This window comes from Anoplolepis gracilipes, chromosome 1, assembly GCF_047496725.1.
Source record: "Anoplolepis gracilipes chromosome 1, ASM4749672v1, whole genome shotgun sequence".
NCBI classification, from domain to species: Eukaryota; Metazoa; Arthropoda; class Insecta; order Hymenoptera; family Formicidae; genus Anoplolepis; species Anoplolepis gracilipes.
In genome coordinates this window covers 3,657,427-3,680,624 of record NC_132970.1, presented here as the reverse complement: position 1 = coordinate 3,680,624, position 23,198 = coordinate 3,657,427, and the positions used below count along the sequence as shown (strand labels likewise).

The window sequence follows — 23,198 nt, the reverse complement described above, 5'->3', positions numbered from 1 at the left end:
TATTTTTTAAAACGAGTGCAAATTTAATCGTTCTTTATTTCTTTTTTCGACATACCTTTTTAATTAGAATACAATCATGTGATTTTTCTTTTTTATAAATTTTCATAAGGATTTCATACAAATGAATTAGTTCATAACCAGTCACTATGTTATACTGATAATTGTGACAAATTTCTCATCCACATTTTACAAAAAATATTAATATTAGAATTATTACAACTAGTTGATGATTATTAACCATATGTACTTTATCAGCAAGTTTTCCTGTAAATTCAGAAATATTTGTAAAAAAAAAATAATTAATTTAACGTCAACATATAAGAATTTTAAATATATATGCCTAATATTGTGAATGATACATAACTTGGAAAGTCAGAAAAGATTGATAATAGTAACCAAGTATTAAAGATTACATTATTTTGCCACACGTCAAACTTTCTTCGATTTTGAATGATCTATAACATGTCAAATTAATTATATTGTTTTGTGCTAAAAATGTCTGTATGTTATCTTAATTCTTTTTGCCTAGTAGAACATGTATGTCTATCTAATGAAAAATTCCTATCACAAAAATAAAGATAGCAACTTCTTTTTGGATTTATTTTAAAGATAAGGTATTCTTCTGCTCATTTGGAAATGCGTTGCATTTCCAAATGAGAAACAATTTCATTTTAATGCAGCATAACATTTGTCGAAGTTAATGGGATGATTACGAAATTTAGAGAGACCACAAGCCAATCTCCAAGAATTGAAAGTAACGCTATAACAAATATGGCATGAAATTTCTCAAGCCACAATTAGAGCTTGCATTAATATGCGTGAGCGTCTACAAGAAGTAATTCGAAAACGTGGTAGAAATACGCATTTTTAAGCGCAAACATTTCCACACCTCGCTCAAACACACACACACATACACACACACACACACACACACACACACACACACACACACACACACACACACATGATGCGCAAAGTCCGACCAGCAACCTCCTCGTGGTGCGCATCGGGTAATGCTAATGCTGGCGATAATTGACAAAAAATGCATGGGTAACTTTAAAACGCCATAACTCCGCGAAAAATAAATCGTATCAACCACAATTTTTTTTTAATTTGCAAAGGAAAGTCTAAATTTTACGATGGTTGTCATGATATTGGCGAAAAAAATTTATTCCACCCCGTGGAGTGCGTCAAACTATGTAATTTTTTAAAAACGAAACACGTCCTCACTTTTGAAAGGGCGGCGGAAAGGGGAAAGGAGAAGTTCAAAATCTAACAAATGCTTTTCAAAGTAGAGACTTTAAGCTTTAAAATAAAAAAAAATATTTTTCAAATACGACCATTTTTGACGGAGTTATGCTTATTTGAAATCATGCAAAATTTTGCATAAAACATATGCGATTTTAATCGCCAGTGTATATAAGTTTCAGAGTGTAGCCTTTTATCGTTAAAAAAAAATAGGTTTAAAAGTTATAATTCCGCAGATAGGCACAACATAAAAAATAAAAAACTAAATATAATTTATAGAAATAAAACATTTTTTTATTTTAATTATTATTGATTTTTATTTAATTATTGATATTAAATATTATATTATACAAGCTGTTATTGAGCAAAATTGTGATTGTAGCCATATACGAAATATTATAAAATATCAAAAAAACAAACTTTCCGTTCAACTCAATTAATTAATTTACTACAATAAAGTTTTTTATTATATATTGAAAAAAATTTTCAAACAATATTATATTGATTACTAACATTAATTTGATTGATTTATTAAACTGCATTATATATGACATGTAATCGAAATTATACGTACATACATATATAAACACATATTAATGAATATTATTATTAATAAGATATATTACTTGTTAATTGTGCCAAATGTATGTTCAAAGTGCTGTACTATTATAATAACAAATATCTACCGTTTTGTGCACATATAATTCCTGACTGAATTGAAATTTATTGCAAATATACCTTAATTTTTAATTAATCAAATAATTAAATTATATATTATAAATCTTTAATAAAAATTATTGGTAAGGCATTTTGTACATTTAACAAAGAGATAAATTTACTAAATTTGATGATAGTATTTATTGTTAAAAATTATTTATTGTTAAGCATAAATTTTTTGATTTTTAGAATGCAACTGCTGCAATTGCGTGCCTCTCAATATCGCAATAGCATATTCTTTCGATGTATTAATGTGATACCTAAATCGAATAGATTCATGCTTAATATTGTGTCTGCCTATGATGATTGAATGAAAGTGAGATGATGGTAGACATTGGTGTAGACATCAGGTTCACCAACAGCGCAAGGAGCAACAAAGGAAGCAAGATTGACTTGCTTGCCATTAGCGATCAGAGGACTGCCACTGTCACCCTGAGAATTTTCGTTAATCTTTAATTAATTTTATTTCGAACCTTTTTAGCAATTTTATTGTACAAACCAGCGGATAAATCACCTCAGAATAGGAGAGATTATTTAATAATGAATGTTATAGATATTTGCCGAGCAAGCGCCAATTCCACGACGATTGTACGCGCACAAGTGGCTGTTAGTTAAAGCCGTATTATTAATCTGTTTGCATTTAGACAGTGAGATCACGTTTTGGTTCTTGGGAAGACTCCGCGCGAGAGGTCCGTTCGTTTTTTGTGAAACTTCATCCGGACAAAGTACATAGAGTACCGGGAGCTGACTGAGACTCGGTTAAAATGACGGGAAGTTGACAGCGGCTGAATGGAATTGGCGCTTCAACCTGAAGTGAAGAAACCAGATAATGATTGATACAGAAAAAATAAAATAAAACTATTAGACTAAAATATTAAATTATTCTGTAATATGTAAACTTACGGTGATCACAGAGACGTCATTCATCCAAGCGTACTCTACACTGTCTTTGTAATTCGGATGTAGTCAGACGCTTTTCACAGCATGGAATTGTCCTTTAGTTTGCTCGATACTTCCAGTGACAATATAGAAATAGTTATAAGGTTCCTATACGATGTCCTGCACACAGTATGCAGCGGTCAATATTTTGGTGGGAGCGATGATAGAACCGCCGCAGATTTGCTTGCCGTTTACATTTAAGGAAACTTGACACGGAAATTCACCTGGTGAGGCAGGGTACCACCGACGATCGCCTTGGGTTCATCAGCGAACGTCTCTAAATCGAATAACTCGAGTATGATAATTATATAAGTCTCGCATAAAATAATAAACATGTGTTAATTTAGAGTGTTCTATGCAAGAGAGAAATGAAAGATAATAAACATGTTCAAAGGAAAAAAAACATACTATTTTGTTTATTTATATGATATAGTTTTACTTACGCTGCGCGAGAACGCCAACGAATAAGAAAATTGTTAATGATAGCATGCTTGATAATTAATGCAAGCTGGATCGAAAATAAAACCAGGAGTGAAGACAACAATTTTTATGTCCTTTTTATATTGAAGTCATATCTCTTCAACCTCGATAAACAGTTGATCCCATTTATTTACGGTAAATAAACGCAATAATGTTTGCATTATGCACTTTGATGAGATTGATATAAGAAAATCAAAGATCACATACTTAATTACATGACATATGAGTTTAATGAGAAAGAATGATAAAACAGACGATAACAGTATGACGATTAAAACGTACAATAATGATGATTAAATAATAATAATGGTAATGATTAGCGAAACGTATCCAAAATATGTCTCTTCATTATTATTGTAAAAATAAATCTTCCAAATATAAAAAATTTAGATCAGCAAAGTATTAATGAGGAACAATAATGAATGCTGGTAAGGAATAAATTATTTTTTAAAAGAAATTCTGTCACTCTTTATTTCTTTTTCGTCATATCTTTTTAATCGAACACAATCATGTGATTTCTATTTTCTATATAAATCTTAAGATTTATACAATGCATTAGTTTATGACCTGTCACTGTTATACGGATAAAGATGTAGTAATAGAAAAAAAAATTTTCATTCATATATTCAAAGAACATTGCTATTACAATTGCTGTAACTAGTTTTGATTATCAATGATGCACATTTTTTAGGCTTACATATCAACAAAAGTTTTCCTTTAAATCTATAAACATTTATAAAAAAAAATAATTATTTTAACAGATGAATGTCATTGCAACATATAAAAATTATAAAAAAATATAGATGTATTGCGTTACTAATAATAATGATATTAACAATATGCTACTAATTTCGATGAATATTCAGTAAATTAAATATATATATATATATATATATATATATTTAATTTGCTGAATATTATAATAAATATCTGCTATTTTGTACACAGTGATCTAATTTTTGAATCAAAATTTATTGAATATATATCGTAATTCTTAATTAATTAAATAATTAATTAAATTATTAAATTATATATTCCTTAAATTATTAAGTTATTAAATTATAATTCTTTAATAAAATAATTAATAAGACATTTTGTATATTTATCAAAGAGACAAAATTATTAAATTTAATCAGAGCGCTTATTTGTTAACAAATAAGAGTTTCTTTGATTTTCAGAATGCTGCACACTTGAATGTCTTTTAAACATCCTAATAGCATTCTTTTTATGACGTGACAAAAAAGATAAATTCATGCCACTTATCGTGCTAAGATGTGTTTGTCTATATGATAGAATAAAGTCACGATGAAAGAAAACATTGATGTGGGTCACAGGTTCAACAGAAGTGCAAGCACTCAAGATAACAAAACCGATTTGCTTGTCATTAGCGATCAGAGGACTGCCACTATCACCCTAAGATATGTAAAGAAACGTTTTTGTTAATTTTTTACTTCATTTTATTTCGAGTTTTTCTAGCAGTTGTGTTGTATAAATTAGAACAATCATCTATCAAAATAGAAGAAATTATTTAACAATCGTTACTCACCGAGCAAACAGTATTTTCATGATTTAACGTATATAAAAAGTCAGGTTTATAAAACTGCTCATATTGATTCAGTGAAATCACAGACTGGTTAATCTTCAGAAGAGTTCGTGCAAGTGGTCCAGTGGCACTTGTCATGCCCCATCCAGACAAAGTAGTCACTGTACCAAGAGCTGGCTGAGAGTCGGTCAGAGCGATAGGAGATTGATATTGATTATATTTAATTGGCGCTATAAGCTGAAACGATAAAAATAAATAAGTAAATGACTGAAAGAAAAAAAAATGAAAAAATTATTGGATCAAAATATATTCTGTAATATATCAACTTACAGTGATTACAGCAACGTCATTCATCCAAGTACTTCTTTGCAGGCCGTCATAATATGGATGGATTCGAATACTTTGCACAGCGTGGACTTGTCCTTTAGTGGCATCGATGGTTCCGCTAACAATACGTAAATTGTTAACAGATTCTATGAAATCCACGCAATGACCAGCGGTCAATATCTTAGTTTGTGCAATGATGGAACCGCCGCAGATATGTTTGCCCTTATAATTCAAGGAGACTTGCCATGGAAATTCGCCTGGTGCGGCAGATATACCATTAATGATCGCTTCAAGTTCAACGAACATCTCTAGATCAAATAAGTCGAGTTACATAATAATTACATATATCTTCTAAAAAAATAAACATAATTTAAGGTGTTTGATAGACGAAAAAAATATAAAGTACGGATAAACAAAATATTCGAAGATAAAATTATGCACTTCGATGAGATAAATATGAGGAAATCAAAGATTACAGACTTAATTATATGACATGTCAGTTAAGAGGATGCCGGACTACCGAACAAATTCTAAACTAACAAAACAATATATTTGCTTAATATAAAAGTTACATTTATACACATAAAATAAAATAGGTTTTTCTTTCTCAGAATTGCATGAAACAATATTTGTAAACTTTTAGAGAAATGAGTTTAGATAAAAAATATTTGCCTGAAAGAAATATTGTGCTGCCACGGTTAAAATTAATTATCGATTATACAATGTTACCTTTTTCAAGTTTTTATTAACAAGTTTTTCTATAAATTCACAAGCTTGTAAAAATAATTATTGTTTCAACAGATAAACATCATTTCAACATAAGAATTATAGTGATATTTAGTTTGTTCAATATTGTGGATGATATATAATTTTTTGACAAGTTAAAACAAATTTATAACAGTAACCAAATCTAATCAAAAGATGTGAGTGTGTGTCAGTTCAATGTTGATTCAATGTCTGAGCGATTGAGAATTTGCAGGGTTGGGAAGTAACGCGTTACTTGTAACGTCGTTACTGTTACAGTTATACTTTTTTTCGTTAGGTTACAAATTTTGTTTGTAATGGAAAAAGTAACTTCGTTACATTTTTCGATAACAAGTAACGAAATTAACAGTTACTTTTATTGTTACTCTGCAGCACACGTCTTTAAAAGATGCTTAAAAGACGACTTACCTTTAATTGTAAGATATTTAAAAGGCAATAAGACGTCTTTAAGTTGTCTTTTAAACATCTCTTAAGATTTAATTTTTAATTAAAGATGATTTTTTGGCTTTTCTGTACTCTCTAAAATTTTTTCGAATATACTTGAATATATTCTACTTTTTCCAAATATAATTTTCAACGAAACATAGATATTTTTTGTTTCTTGCATATGCGCGCATTTTATATGGTACATGTAACATATACTATAGATACATATGCACATATGCGTGAAATGGAACTTACGAATTGATAAGAGTATTGAAATGCAATCACAAAGAAATTGCTGGAATCTTTTTCTAGTATTTTTCTACTTTGTAAAAAAACATTTAAGTAGACAGATAATTCAATGATTAGTCAAGAATTCGATATTATAAAAATTATTGTATTGTGTTAGAATTTTAAAATAAAAAAAATTAAAGAGACGTGAAGAAAGCGATTTTGATCATATTTACAAATCTATTGAAAGTAAACTAACAATAAAAAAATTATTTTATTCACATTTACAAAATTTAAAAGTGTTTAAGAAAGCTTGTTCACACTTTTTTTAAAAGTTTCTCTTATTTAAAATAATTTATTATTATCAAAATTATTATATACTTTATATTAAAAGCGATAGCCCTATCAAAATTATATCATTTTGATTATTTTAATGTAAAATAATGTTTAAAAAGTTTTTAGTGTTTAGTGTAAAAGTTTGATCTTGTATTTAAAAAATGTTTATGTAAAGTTTGTATACAAAAAAAGTGACGGAAATTGTAACGATTCGTTACTTTTTGAGTAACGGTAACGAGTTACTTTTTAAAATTAGTAACGAATAACGATAACGAGTTATTTTTATAAAATAACTTTCCTAACTCTGAAAATTTGTCGAGTCGAATTGGAGATCGATTTTTGTGCAATATTGATTTCTTATTTTTGAATGTTTCATCTAAGATTATTAAGTATCTAAGATTATATTAATTGCAAGCACCGATGAGATACTGTTACAGACGGTCAGTCTTATGGAAGTAAGCATAGCATAAAATAAACTTATTGCGCGATACTTAAATAAATTATTTATAAATTAGTATTAATACAGTAAATTACTTGAAAATAATTGCTGTGCACTGTTGTAGGTAAGTAAATTTGTGTGTGTCGGTAAAAAAAGCATCGAAATATGATACACTAAAATTTATTTTGTTACTCTCAAGACAGCTACATAAAAGATTTATACATTTCCGATAATAAAACAATAAAGCATGATCAGTTAAAATATTCATATAATTCAAATAGTCGTAATTATCTCTAATGTGTCAAAACAGTCAATATATAATGAGACCGTTCTTCAATTATCTCTAGGTTTCCCCTGCGTCCCTTTAATATTTATGAAAAGGATGTTAAAAGAAGGCCGATTTTTGCCTTTAAGAGTGTAAGTAAAAGGAAAATTGTTTTTTTTATAGATTTTGATCTTTTGAATTTTTGCGGTTGAATTGTTGCGGTTCCAATTTCGACAAAGAAGACGAGATTAAAAGAAGCAAAAGGTTAATGTATAAGAAGATAGGGAAGGTGAAGTGGACAAAGCACAACACGTACTCACACACAGTTTACAAAATCATAGCAAGTTTACAAAGTAACATACACTTTATTTAATAAATCAAAGAAAACTATTTATAATTATATACACAATCAGAAGTTCTTATTCTTCAAGTTATTTGCAGAGAGCATTTTTGCAATTCTTTCCTTCCACGTACACTCGATTGTTTACACTTTCCTTTACAAACGTACACAAAACATACTTTTTTTAATCTTTTTCTTCATCAACCCTCCAAAAAAATTCATATGCGGACGCGTTTTATAGTGGCTCAATACATTTCATCCGAAGTTCTACAAATATATCACATTTTTGTTCAATTTTTAAGGTGTTACCGAATGCTCATGAACTTTTCGATAGTTTTATCATATTCAGAAGATCAAAATCTATAAAAAACATTATTTCTTTTATTTATAATTTTAGAGGCAACAATTGGTCCTTTTTTAACATTCTACTTTGTCCGTGGCTCAGTATTAACAGTATTACCTCACCGGTGTTGCAAATAATTTTTTTATGATTATTAGTAATAAATATGATAAATTTACGAATATTAAAAATTATATGCGCAAACAGGAAAACAGCTTTGAATCTTTTGGCACTCATCGTTAAATGTTGTTTTCTCACGGAAGTCGAACAATGACTGAGACCTTCTGTACTTCATAGGGAAAGGATATCCTACCCGTTCTTACTCGTTCAAAAGTTTTCGTTCAACGGTTTTCAAATAGAAGTTTGTCCAGCAAGGGGTTTGGAAGTGAATTTCTTGTCGTTAATACGTTGAATACGACGAGGGGTAGAATACTCAAGGTTGGGAAGTAACGTGTTACTTGTAACGTTACTTTTTTCGGTAACTGTAAGAATAACGACGTTACAACTTTTGTTTGTAACGGAAAAAGTAACTACGTTACATTTATTGATAACAAGTAACGAAATTAACAGTTACTTTTATCGTTACTTTCCAGACAGCACATGTTTTGTAAAAAATGCTTAAAAGACAACTTAAAGACGTCTTATTGTCTTTTAAATATCTTTAAGATGTCTTTCGTGCTGTCTGTAATTATTTCGAATATACTTGAATATACTTAAATATACTAGACTTTTTTCGAATATAATTTTCAAATAAAGAAACATAGATATTTTTCGTTTCATGCATATGCGCGCATTTTATGTGGTACATGTAACATATTCTATAGATACGTGTGCACATATGCGTGAAATAGAATTGTTAGAAATTGATAAGGGTATTGAAACGCAGTATCACAGAGAAACTGCTAGAATCTGTTTCTAGTATCTTTCTACTTTGTAAAAAAACATTTATGTAAACAGATAATTCAATGATTAGTCAAGAATTCGTTGTTTTGAGAATTATCGTATCGTGTTAGAATTTTAAAATAAAAAAAATTGAAGAGACGCGAAGAAAGCGATTTTGACCATATTTAACAAATCTATTGAAAGTAAACTACAATAAACTACAATAGAAAATTATTTTATTTACTTTTGCAGAACCTAAAACTGTTTAAGAAACTTTGTTTACAATTTTTTCAAAAGTTTCTCTTATTTATTAAAATAATTTATTTATTATCAAAATTATTACATACTTTATATTAATAGCGATATCACTATCAAAATTATATTATTTTGATTTAAAATTATGTTTTTAATGTAAAATAACGTTTAAAAATTTTTAGTGTTTAATGTAAAAATTCGATCTTGTATTATATTTTAAGTAACAGTAACGGTAACGAGTTACTTTTTGAAAAAAGAAAGAAGTAAAGTTTTTCAACTTTGAGAATACTTCAGTCAAGATGCATCAATTTTTGCCGACTCGTTAAAGCAAGTGTAAATACATGCAGTTTTATATTGTCATGATGAAAAAAACATTTACGATTTTAGCTGATTCCAGCTGGTTATGATATCCTTAAGTTAATCCAAGTGCAGTACATATCCGAATTAATCGTTTGATTCTTTTAATAAAAGCTCGTAATGCAGCATATTCTGATAGGAAGCATTCGAAATTAACTAATTGTAAAAGTGTTGTTTTTCATCATAACAATGCAAGATTGCATGTCTCTTAACCATTCCACAGAAATTGATGCAGGTTGATTGAATAAGTCTACTTCACCTGTCTTATTCATTGCACATTGCGTACCACAAAAAGATTTCCCAATTTAATGCTATAGTATACTCTTCAATCTATCATAAACTAGGATCGATATAGCGACAATCATATTTGTTATTGGAGAAACCATATTTTAATCTTGTTGGAAAATTCTTAAATCTAGAATAAAATGATCTTGGTGCTACCTTGTTAACTTTTAGAAAAATGTCACCAATTATTGTGGCGCTAACATCAAGCAAGTTATTTTTAATGCAAGAATATATATAAATTTGTATATGTTACTCAAAATATATAATTTGTATATCTTATCTCAAAATAGTAAGACAATCTTGTTTAATTGAGGAATAAGAGAGGAATAAGAATAATTGATTTAATTTTAAAATTGTTTTAAATATAATAAAATTGTTTTATTTTTATACTTATTTTTATAAGCTTGTGACATCAAGAATATTTTGTCTTGTAATCAGACATCCTTTCGGAGAGTGCACCCTCTGATTATCATTTATTTCGATTTTTGCAAAACGTCCTTATAACGACAAAAACCTGAGTTCTCCAGAAGCCTTCAAAAATCAAATTGTATCAGTTTTTAAATCAGAAAACTAAGAGATTCTACATGAATGGAATCATGAAGCTATCTAAAAGCTATCTAAAAGATGAAAAAAGTTATTGAAAAGAATGGTAAATAAAGTGATATCTAAATAAAAAAGTATCATTTTCAATTTGACCGAAAAATAATGAAACAAACTTTTTATTGAATCCAATACTTACTTAATTAGTTAATTTTTATTAAAATTGTTGAGGTTATTACATATTAAGAGAAATTTTTAAACAATTTGTATTATATTATTATTACCAACATTAGCTGAAGTTTATTAAATTGTACATATAAGGGTACATGTTACTCTATCAAACTGCATTATGTATATCGCATGTAATTCTAGAATTAAAGTATATATATATATATATATATATATATAAATATATACTTAAGTAATAGTAACCTATTGTTGTGTTAATATCATTATTAATAAAATATATATGTCACATTACTTGTCAATGGCGTCAAATGTATGCTTCAAATTGCTATCACCATTATGATAATAAATTTTTGCCGTTTTGTGTACATATAATTCTTGATTGAATCGAAATTTATTGTAAATATACCTTAATTTTTGAATAATTATTATAAATAATTAATTGATTAAATTATATATTATTTAAATTATTGGCAAAACACTTTGTACATTTATCGAAGGACAAATTTAATAAATTTAATCTTGTTTATTTGTTAACAATACATAAATTCTTTGATTTTCAGGATGTAACTAATGAATTGTGTGCCTCTCAATGTCACAATAGCATATTCTTTCGATGAATTAATGTGATAAATAGGATTGATTCATGTCTCATATCGTGTCAAGATGCGTCTGCCTATGATGATAGAATGAAGCTGCGATGATGGTACACATTGGTGTAGACATCAGGTTCACCAACAGCGCAAGGAGAGACCCAGGAAGCAAGACCGATTTGCTTGCCATTAGCGACCAGAGGACCGCCGCTGTCACCCTGAGAAATTCAGAGAAAGACGTTTTCATTAATTTTTTAATTTAATTTTATTTCGGACTTTTTTAGTAGATGTATTGTATAAAAACTAGTGAATTAATCATTTGTCAGAATAGAAGAGATTATTTAACGATAAACGTTACTGGATACTCACCGAGCAAGCACCTATTCCACGACGGTTCAAGCAGCACAAGTGGCTGTTATTCAAAGGCATACCAAAGTGTCTTTGTTTGCATTGAAACTGTGAGACTACGCTTTGAACCATCTTGAGAAGAGTCGGCGCGACCTGTTCGTTCGAGTCTGTTTTACCCCATCCGGACAAAATACACATCGTACCGGGACCTACTTGGGAGTCGGCTAAAGCGATGGGAGATTGATATTGATTGTATATAATTGGGGATTGAAGCTGAAATGAGAAAATCAGATAAATGAATGTTTGAAACAAAAGAAACAAATTGAGGAAGAAATTATTGAACAAAGATATATTTTGTAATATATCGACTTACAGTGATTACAGCGACGTCATTCACCCAAGCATCACTTTGTTTATCGCTATAATTTGGATGTATTCGAATGCTTCGCACAGCATGGAGTTGCCCTCTGCTAGGATTGATGGTTCCGCTAACAATACGTAAACTGCTAACAGAATTTACAAAATTCACGCAGTGGGCAGCAGTCAGTACCTTGGTGGGTGCAATGATGGAGCCGCCGCAAACATGTCTGCCCCTATAATTCAAGGAGACTTGCCATGGGAATTCACCTGGTGCGGCAGGCGTACCACCAACAATCGCCTCAGGTTCATCAGCGAGCGTCTCTGTAAATCAAGGTATTATATAGGTCACTAATAATTATATGTCTTACATAAAACAATAAACATGCATTAATTTTGGGCTATTCGATAGATAAAAAAATGTAAGACGGATGAACAAATTATTTGAAGGAAAAACAACGAGAGGATGTTATTTCGTTTTGTCGTATGACACGGTTTTACTTACGCTGCGCGAGAACGCCAACGAACAAGAAAGCCACTAATGGTAGCATGCTTACTAATTAATGTCAAGTCGAAAGTAAAACCGAATGTAAGAATAACGATTTCTACTTTGTTTTTATATTGGAGTGATATCTGTTTGACCTCGAAGAACAGGTGGTCTCATTTCTTACGGTAAATGAACACATTGACTTTTGCATTCTGCATTTTGATGACGTAAATATCACCAAAAATCGAAGATTACATACTTAAATACATTTTATTCATTTAAATGAAAATTAAACATTACGAATAATGTGATGATTAAAAGTACAATGTAATGATTAAACGTATAGAACGTTCCTTTATTATTATTCTGGAACTTTTTGTTTATTTAAATAAAAACGTAAGATATCAAAAAATGGAAAGAATTAATACATATTTATTTCAATAAATTATTATTAATATACAATATTACATTTTGAAGTAATTAATAAAATAGATGAATACAGAAGGAATCATTTTCTACTTTTAGTGAATAATAGTATTTTGATAAAATAATTTAAATATATTAAATGCAGCATTTTTTGTTATAATAAAGTAGATAATTTATTATAATGATTTATAAATAATCTTGTAAATAATAAACAAAATTTCTGCATTTTGCAGTTTGATTAATTCGATTGTGTCAGTATTATCAAATATTCTAGAAATAAAATATGTTAGTAATTTATTGTGATTTTTATTGGCTCTTTAATTTTTTTGTGTAGTGTACATACATATGTGTAAGAACATATACACATATTAATATCTTTCAGTACACACAACTTATGACACACACATCATATTATGTGTTTTATTTACTTCTAAGTAACAGTTTGCGTCTCTCGTATCTAGGACCTCTAATTGTGACGAAAAATACAAAATACAAATAATACTTAAATATACTAATTATATTTTGGTGTTTTAATTATCTAATGCATAAGCTAAATTAAAGATATATATACAGCCATTGACAAAATTATTAGGCACCCATAAATTTTCCGTATTTCTTATTTTGTTAACGTTTTTAAAGCTTGAAATTTCAGCTTTAAAGTGCTATCAATAGCTTTTTAAAATTTTTTAATCTTTTTGGTATTTATATACTGTTAACAAAATAAGAAATAACACGGAAAATTTAAGGGTGCCTAATAATTTTGTCAATGGCTGTATATATATATGAATGTCTTATTCTATTCCACGTTCTCTCCTATTTACTTACAATAAGTTGATTCTTAAAGAATATAAGAATATTAAAAATATAATTGTAATTAAATTTATAGTAATAAAATTTAATTTTTAATTTTCCTTCCATTTGATTTGTTACATTATATATATATATATATATATATATAAAATGTAAGTATAAAATTATAAAGTATTATATTACGTTTTTATTTGTTACATTTTATATACCTATATATATATAAAATGTAACAAATTAAATGGAAGGAAAATTAAAAATTAAATTTTATTACTAGATTTAATTACAATTATATTTTTAATATTCTTATATTCTTTAAGAATCAACTTATTATAAGTAAATAGGAGAGAACGCGAAAAAGAATAAGACATTCTTATAAAGAAGCTTATCAAAAAACTAACAATTATATAAAACTTAGAAGTACCAAAATTAACAAAGTGTTAGCTCAATCGATTTTTATCAAAACATATGGTTTTATATAGATTATGTAAAGTTTTAATGTTTGATGACATTTTCTAATAGATTTTATTCATTAAATTTAAAATAGCATGTGTGTAAATGTAAATAATAATCTTGAAAAAATGCCCGTTCTAAGAAATATTTGAATAAAAATAAAACTGAAGAATACATTTATGATATTTGTGAAAAGAGATTTAAATATTATTTATTTATATATGTCATAATATATAATATTAACCATACGCGTGTATTTATAATATTTAATAAATTAATTTTTAATGTATATATGTGTTTATGTAAAAATTAACAACAATTTAATGATTTTAAAGTTACACATTTACGTTTATATTTAAATTTTTAAATTATATTTAATTAAATATAAATTAATATGTTTATAATTTTATATTAATTTATTAATAAATTAAAATTATTTATTATATCATAATATTATATATTAATTCATCATATTTAATTAAATAAATATAAATAATATATATAAATATATACAAATATTTAATTAAAAATTTATTAAATTTAATCAATATTAAAATAAATATTAAATTCAAATTATTACGCAATTATTATATTGTTGACAATATATTTCTGAATTTATATCTTAGAATTAAAACGTGTACATTTTAATTATACAACTATGTTCTTATTGTAACAACACTGATATCTTATTGCACATTTGTTTATATAATGTTTTAATATATAAAACGTATTTTAATATTAATGTATATAAATTATAATTTAATATACATATATTTTAATGTAATTTAATATATAGTTTTAATATATACGAAGAACGATCTTACTATGGGAAGGAAAGAAAATAATAAATAAATAAAGTTAAAAGTTTTTGGTATTATATTAGCTTTTATTTGCGCCATATCTTATATAATTATATTCTTTTTCTGCTTTATCAATTTTTGGAGATTAAATTTTCAAAACTCAAAGGCCGGTATTTATAGTCCGACCTTATATTTAAGGTCGTCTTAAGATCTCGTTCAATCAATAAAATGATGCTATGCGACTACTTCATTAATTGAACGAGATCTTAAGACGATCTTGAATATAAGATTGGACTATAAATACCGACCTAAACATCATTAAAATTGTATATGCTTGTGATTTTTTTATTTTAATTTTAACGCCAATCCCTTACATATTTGATTAGAGTTGATAATGTATCGACATCAAGTTTTTCGTTGGGAAAACGTGAATTCTGAAATATTAAGAATAAATTATTAAGAGAATATGCTCAAATAAAGGTAGCACAAATCAGCAAAGTTACAAATTATCAACTATTGAAAAATAATAGAAGAATATATCAGGTAAAAAGTGACATAAAATTATATAACTTGAAGATATAGTTTGTCATGTTATCGACGGTCGGCGATTTAGTAAATTTTATTTTCAGTTAGTGTTACCTTCTGTCTGATCATACTCGCCTAATACTTTGCTAATAATTTCGCAGAATATATTTGTAGCCCGAGAATTATCGACATCGTTAACTACATACAGTTATAACAGTGCTTGAATATATGCGAGTAAATTTTCTTTTGTGCATGCGTTGATTGTAAGTCCAAGAATATAGTGGACTGTCATTCTATATTGTCAATCAATTGCTAATTTCCAACCCGTGCTTCCAACCATCATGTTTTCTATATATACTTTACAATTTTATTACATTCCTGAAATACACATTAAAAATAGAAAATAAATCTGCATTATTGTAATTTATCTGATTTAAAAATATCTTACGTGAGACGTGTTTAAATTAAGTGCTCATATACCCTACAACATGGCTGACCATCACGTGATATTCGATTACGATTACATCGAAAAGGAATCGATTACTGCCGAGCTACTGTCATAACTATAGAACCTGCAACCATTCGGCGGCGATCCCAGTTGGCCGATGCGCGCGAAGTGTGACGTGTGAGGTTAGGTAATTATTTTTCGCGTCGGTTCAAGCACACGTGATTGTACTAGATTGCTTGTTTGACGTTGGTCTTTTGAAAGATGACACAAGTCGCGCACGAGGACAACGAATTAAAAAGATTGCTCAATAATCCAGCGAAAAATGCGTGCGAAGATGGATCTATGGCTCCACCGTTGTCGGTAAGAAAAATTACAAAAATACATCCAATCATTCATACAAAATTTCTAAAATAACATGAATCTCATTCGTAGACCAATGTACCAAGGCCAAGCACATCGCAAAATGTCAATCCACAATCACTTATGAGCCCGATGACACCGGCTAACAGCGCACGGGATGTTTGGGAACCTTGTTTACAGTGAGTTTTGAATCATATGTTTATATTGCGTACATGTTGTGATACTCGTCTCGTTATATATCATGTGTAATGTCGTTCCTAATGTTGATATATTATTTTTGTAGAAATGTGGTATCCACCGTTAACTTGCAAGCAGAATTAAAACTCACTTATATTAATGTAAGAACAAGGAATTCTGAATATAATCCAGCAAGGTTTACTGGACTGATAATGAGGATACGTAATCCTAGAGCGACAGCGTTAATCTTCAGCTCGGGCAAATTAGTATGTACTGGTGCGAGAAGCGAGGATGATTCACTTTTGGCGGCAAGAAAGTTCGCAAGAATAATTCAGAAACTTGGATTCCCTGTAAGTCTGTTTTCATAAGAACTTTTTTTTATCAAGAAATAATCTTGAATTTTTAATTAATGCACTATACTTTGTATAGGTAAAGTTTTCCTGTTTTAAAATACAAAATATTGTTGCAACATGTGATATAAAATTTCCAATTAAATTAGAGGGCTTGTATCGGGAGTACGCTCAGTTTTGTACCTACGAGCCAGAATTATATCCTGGCCTAATATTCAGAATAGTGTATCCTAGAGTAGTATTATTGATATTCGTGAATGGTAAAGTTGTATTAACAGGTACGTCTGAATTGATATTTTATCATGTAATATTTTAAAGAGAAAGAGACACATTACAAAAATAAGATATTTTATAACAGATTAATATTTTTTTATATAAATTATTTTGGTATTTTACAGGAGCAAAAAATAGAACCGAACTAAAAGATGCATTGAATTATATATATTCACCATTAATAAAACATAGAAAGATGTAATTTATTCTTTGTGCACAGAATAAATGCTTTTATAAATAATACAATAAAATAATAATGTAAATATACATAAAAATTAATTGTATAAGAAAGAGATGTGTAATAAATATTTAATGTATTTAAAAATTTGTATAAAATGTAAGAAAAGTGTTATTTTGCACGTTTTTGTACATCTTTTGTATAATGATATAAAACGAGCATGTATATATATGATTGATGTATATTCTACGATTTTACATGTAATACACAGTATCTAATTTATGAATCATCAAACAATCATGTTAAAAAATGTTTCAAAATATTAATTAGATACAAATTATGTATACAATTATATCTATTTTTTTGTGTATTTTGTAATCATGATTAGAAAAAATTAAAAACACACTCTTTTCTTTATTGTTAAAATATATATATATATATATTTCGGAGACTTTGCACAATAATGAACATAAATATCATTTTATATATATAATATATCAAAATAAAATATAATTGAAAAACAATAATGCATATGTTTTATAGATAATTTATACAGTGTTTACTATATCAGGATTATTTTATATGTGTACATATTGACATTTACATAACAATCTTTTTTTATGTAAAATTGAATGTAAATATTTGGATATGTAAAGTTTAATGGAGCATTCAATCGCTATCGAATACAAGAAATGTTTTATAAATATTGCAAAGTACTTTCAAACCCTGCAAACCTTACAAAACAGCTTTGTGAATTCGCATGTATTGAAAGAATATCATCAATATATATGCCGAAAAATAGTCTCATAAACTGATCTCGTGAACTATTAGACTTTATAATGTTAAACTGTATACACATTTATATAATTATATATGTATCTGATAAAATCTCTATACATATTAACAGCTCTAGAAGAGAAGAAAAAATGTGTGTATATATACTTTAATACTCGCTGATAAACAGCGTCCGTGGTCCATTTAAGAATTTTGTTCGTGCACATCTTCAGACTTGGAAAACGTGCAACATTTCACAATGTTTGACGCTTTAACGCTGCGTAGATGCGTGTATTTTGTTTATTATTTGATTAGGCGAATCCTTTACAACTATTATGCGTTTGATCGTTTATGTGTTAATCGAATTAAAACTTCTATTTTAGATTTTCAATTTTCTTTCAGTATGCATCCAGAACTTTAATAATGATGTTTATGATGTATGTTTTCATTTTTCCTTTGCGCGTTTCCAGTCTTTAATTAATCGATCACGTGTATGCCTTTCTTCGCAGCTATCGGTAGTTTTTCTCCTCGAAAGAATGGATTCTCTTCCTGAAAGATACGTTAACACAATTTAAATGTCTATTTTTCTTTTTCCCGAAGATAACTAATGAAGATAACGTGAAGATAAGATATTTAATTTTTTCGATTAAGATTCACAGAAATTAACTTACGTGCAAAAGTGCTTGAGTTACTTACCTGGAATTGTTCGACGATTTGATCGAAATCGGAATTCGAAATTTGCACGTTTGACAAACCATTACTGTTCCCATTATCACCAGAGCACTCCAACATGTGTTCCGTATCGCACATGCAATCTTGCGCGCTCTGATAATCGCGGCTAAATGCTGCAGTGTTTTCGAAATTGGTGAGGCAATTGTTCTCGCCTGTAAGTAAAAATACTAAACTATTTTTTGTTTATACTACGTAACTTATCATTTTCTAGAAAAGATATTTTTTAAGGAAGAATCAGCTATATTTATTAGGGATGTGCCGGATAATGGGATACCGGATAATTCAGCACTTATTACTGTCGGATAACCGGATATTATCCGGCAATTAACGAGTCATCGGATAACTGAATATATTATCCGGCAAAAAAAAACTAAAAAAAAAATATTTAACTGCGTTTTGCAGTAAATAAAATAAAAAATATAATTAAAGTTATATTGATAATATTGATTATCAAAGTTTAAACTATTTAAAACAAATATAGATAGTAAGCATAGATGCCAGAATATAGACCCTACATTTAGATTAAATTTTAGATTTTGTGGAAAATGACTAAATAGGTCGGATATCCAGCACATCCCTAATATTTATTAATTTTTTGATGTAGATTATATTATTAACTTTTGATCTAGGTGATCCATCCAGTTTTTCTTTAAAAAAGCAAAGATATTTTCAAGAATTTTTTTGAATATTTAATATTGATATAATTAATTATATTAATTTATTAATGCTAACAATTTGAAAAAGAAGAGAGAATATTTAATGTAAAGACACTTACACAAAGTATACAGAGTCTTTACGATCGAAAAATTCTAATGACGTTTATCACCTCAATCTGGTCTAATATTATTTCACTCACTCGTATATCCAACTGGACAAGGATTCGGAGGGGTGCAATAAGCTGGTAAAGGATTTTCCGCCTTCTCGTCCTTGATTCCCTTCATACCGCCCGATTGAATTCTGTGTCTATCGTTGCCTTTATTATTATTGTTGTTAATACGTTGATGACTCCACAGCGTACTGTGTTGCAAATATTCCTGATCCCGTATACTCGGATTCGGATTTAGCGTATCCATGCCGTCGTAATCGGCCGGCAACTCTATGGGCAGTTCCTTGACTTTCTCCGGATATTCCAGGTACGTGTCAGCCGCATTAACGAGCTCATTTCCCATCTGATTGATCAGCTCTCGAAGAAGGGCGTCGGTCAAAAGATTCTCCTCCTGGATATCATATATCCGAATAAGGAGTTACAAGCTCTTTGGATGAATTAAAGGGAATAAAAATTTATCTTTCTTCGAAATCGATGACTGATTGGCTTTGAGATCATGTAATTATTTCTCATTTATAAACTTTTTTAATTTATATACGAAATAATAATTAGAGATTATTAAGAATCTTTTATAATTAAGGTTTCTCCTAAATATTTCCTTAATTTTAATTGAGATACAATAATGATATATATAATTTTTCAAGGGGCAAAGTAAAAGATTCCAGAAACTTTTGAATCACTTTCTGACTTTGAAGATTAAGGCTTCGCAGAAACGATAAATTCTTCTCGATTCACTTTAATTAATCCATTTTTTATACAGGATTTTTCTCACAATTACCTTGATCGAGGGCAAATAAACGTTCGCCTCTGTAGCAACAGCGATCAAAAGCGAGACGAGCAAAATGCAGTACATGATGGTAGACGCGTAGCTGAAAAAAGAATAAAACATAAAGGTCATTACCATATTTTTTTTATAGAAAAGTAGAATACATATTGCCCTTCAATTGTATTATTATCGTGTATCACAATATACGTTCTCAATCTGTCAATTTTGTGAAAGTTGACAAGCAATTTCTCGTACGACTAGTTTCTCTCGCGACCCTAGATTCTCTTGGAGCGTATTCTTGCGTCAATTATACAGCTATATATTTTTAAAGAGAGTTCTTTAGCAACTGGCAACTGGACATTGGCAACGCATTGTAGAACCCCTTTAAGGAAAACCAACGGAGGGAATGACCGTTCCATTTTTTTCTCTCGTGCGACGACCCCGTTATTAAAACTCACCGGTTGAACGGTTGACAAGTTCAAACTCGCGATGACAAGAGCAGCCCGACCAGGCTCCAAATATCCTCGAGCAGAGATGCCGCGCTGGTGTTCGTGTTCCAGCTGTACACGCACACGCGTCCTCTACTTCCTCGCACCCCCTCCTCGCCCTCGTCGTCGTCGTCATCGTCGTCGTCGCGACGAGCGCCGTTCGCGGTCCCCGCGAGTACCAGAGTATTGATTTTACCCTTTTTCCCCATCGTCGCCGTAGTCATTTTCCCCTCGTTTACGACCACATTCCGACGACGTGTTACGTCGTCGCGTCGCCTACCTACGGTCCGATCCTTTCGTCAGCCAATCCACATTCGCAAAATCAGGCCGCTGTCAAAGGTCACTCGACGTGACCGATGTGCGTCACGTGGTCTGGTAATGGGAGCTACCTTTTGGTAGCGATAGATGCGGAATGCTGATGAATGGCACTGATATGATACTTTGAGAACTCGTTAATTTCTTTTTTTTAATAACATTTAGATTTTTTAAAAAGAGATTAAAATGGGCCTTAATTTTTGTATATAATATAATCTCTTTTTATCACATATATATTAATAGCTTGGCTTTTGAGGTAAATATCGTGACGATATTTTCTAGGTAAATCGGAAGATTGAAATTTTATTTGATATGCTAATAGTCTTATTTCTCCGTGAATCTTCTTTATTTCTGACAATTATTTTCTCTCTAATTCCACACGTAATCTTTTTCTCAATTTTTAGATTTTTAATATCTTTCTTTCTTTGACGCAGAATTATCCGATTAATTAACAACGTATCGATTATTCGCTTATCTAAATGGCAACAGTTACGCAAATGTGATTTGTGTGTAGGACACGTCGTTTGGATAATCTGATATAAAAGCCACAGCTCTCGTATATTCTGAAGTCCTATCACGCGACTATAAAGTATATAAAATACGAAGTCGTTTTGTTTCACACGGACACGGAGATGCGAGTTAATAATGTCATAAAAAAAATGTAATATCTTCTTGTAGTAACATTCTCTCTAGAAAGTGAATAATCTTGTTTCCCCAAAACCATTTTTATCACTTCGTATTAACCACATATACTAATATCACTACAAATTTGCTACGGATACTTGTTCGTTGTTTTATTTTAGGTAGCAATATTTTTTTATAATGAGAATGCGAAAGAAGGAAAGAATTATAAATATCTAAAACTCAACATTTTGAGAACAATAAAAGAAGAGAGAAATATTCTCTTTAAATTTGTAAAATATTAAATTATATAAAATATACGGGATATTTTTTTTCTTTTTATATATACTTGTAGCAGAAAATAAAAGTATACAGATCAAAGAAGAGAAAATGATGAAGATAAAAGTATGAATAAAACAAAGTTCAGAGAAAATCTCAGAGTTATATATTTATATTGTTATTTACCCTCTTCCCTCTTGTATTCTCTGTATTATTTGTTCTATCATAAGTTCTTGGAAAATTTTTTTGTCGATGTGTCTCACACACAAACATAAATACACATACAAAAACACACACCACACCACACAAAATTGGAGAAAATAAAAAAACCAAATTTTATAAAGGCTTGGACCAAGTACAGTAGCGGTCGTTTGTCAAGCCGACACTTTCATTAAGCGTATCGGTTATAGGAGGGTTTAAATACGAGAGGGAGGGAAAAGGGAGGGGAAATGGAAGATCAAAAGATCTTTCCCTCGTTGTTACGGTCGCATACAAACGTCCATTAGTCGGTTGCGCATTGCGTGTCGACAACTCAATTTTCAAGATCAAATTCCCCCTTCTACCTCTTTGCAAATTGATTATATTTATCTCTCTTAAATATCCTTAAATTATTTCTTACCATATCCACCCGAAAATTTCAATATATTCTTCTTTAACGAGTAATGATCGATAAGAATTAATATAGGTATATAGGGTGAACCGGAAAAACCGCCTCTTTAGTCGGTTAATTAAAAACAACAATTTTTTTTGGTCGATCGAGCATTTTTTTTTCAGGTTTGTACGTGTGATACGACATTATTTATAAGCGCAAGGATTGGATTAAATATACCATGGTAATTTGTCGAACATGTCAACCGAGAGAATGAGTATCGGGACATTCTTGAAGCTCTCCGAGTGATCTTCCAACGTGCATCCGG

At 29.3% G+C, this 23,198-nt stretch overlaps 4 protein-coding genes and 1 long non-coding RNA gene across 5 annotated transcripts; 1 reads left to right on the top strand and 4 right to left on the bottom strand.

Moving 5' to 3' along the window:
- Window positions 1-2,572: 2,572 nt before the first annotated feature.
- On the bottom strand, window positions 2,573-3,426 carry LOC140665522 (uncharacterized). The gene is made up of 4 exons (XR_012046624.1): window positions 3,348-3,426; window positions 3,129-3,181; window positions 2,869-3,024; window positions 2,573-2,773 (listed from the first exon to the last, which is right to left on the bottom strand). It is a non-coding gene; the product is annotated as an uncharacterized lncRNA (long non-coding RNA).
- A 1,822-nt stretch (window positions 3,427-5,248) lies between these two features.
- LOC140669026 (tabserin-like) lies at window positions 5,249-5,560 on the bottom strand. Its single transcript, XM_072898460.1, has one exon. The coding sequence runs from the start codon at window positions 5,558-5,560 to the stop codon at window positions 5,249-5,251; it is 312 nt and encodes a 103-aa protein (XP_072754561.1).
- A 6,014-nt stretch (window positions 5,561-11,574) lies between these two features.
- Window positions 11,575-12,747, bottom strand: LOC140668982 (chymotrypsin-1-like). The gene is made up of 4 exons (XM_072898352.1): window positions 12,702-12,747; window positions 12,213-12,520; window positions 11,861-12,112; window positions 11,575-11,709 (listed from the first exon to the last, which is right to left on the bottom strand). Exons 1-4 carry the CDS (start codon window positions 12,745-12,747, stop codon window positions 11,575-11,577), a joined length of 741 nt encoding a protein of 246 aa, XP_072754453.1.
- Window positions 12,748-16,260: 3,513 nt separating this feature from the next.
- Window positions 16,261-17,703, top strand: Trf (TATA-box binding protein-related factor). Its single transcript, XM_072894468.1, has 5 exons — window positions 16,261-16,502; window positions 16,575-16,681; window positions 16,786-17,029; window positions 17,109-17,307; window positions 17,428-17,703. The coding sequence occupies exons 1-5, from the start codon at window positions 16,404-16,406 to the stop codon at window positions 17,502-17,504; spliced, it is 726 nt and encodes a 241-aa protein (XP_072750569.1). The 5' UTR covers window positions 16,261-16,403; the 3' UTR covers window positions 17,505-17,703.
- Window positions 17,704-18,016: 313 nt separating this feature from the next.
- Window positions 18,017-21,191, bottom strand: 7b2 (Secretogranin_V domain-containing protein 7B2). The gene is made up of 5 exons (XM_072894479.1): window positions 21,037-21,191; window positions 20,591-20,681; window positions 19,843-20,203; window positions 18,951-19,138; window positions 18,017-18,803 (listed from the first exon to the last, which is right to left on the bottom strand). The coding sequence occupies exons 2-5, from the start codon at window positions 20,663-20,665 to the stop codon at window positions 18,732-18,734; spliced, it is 696 nt and encodes a 231-aa protein (XP_072750580.1). The 5' UTR covers window positions 20,666-20,681; window positions 21,037-21,191; the 3' UTR covers window positions 18,017-18,731.
- Between the last annotated feature and the right edge of the window lie 2,007 nt (window positions 21,192-23,198).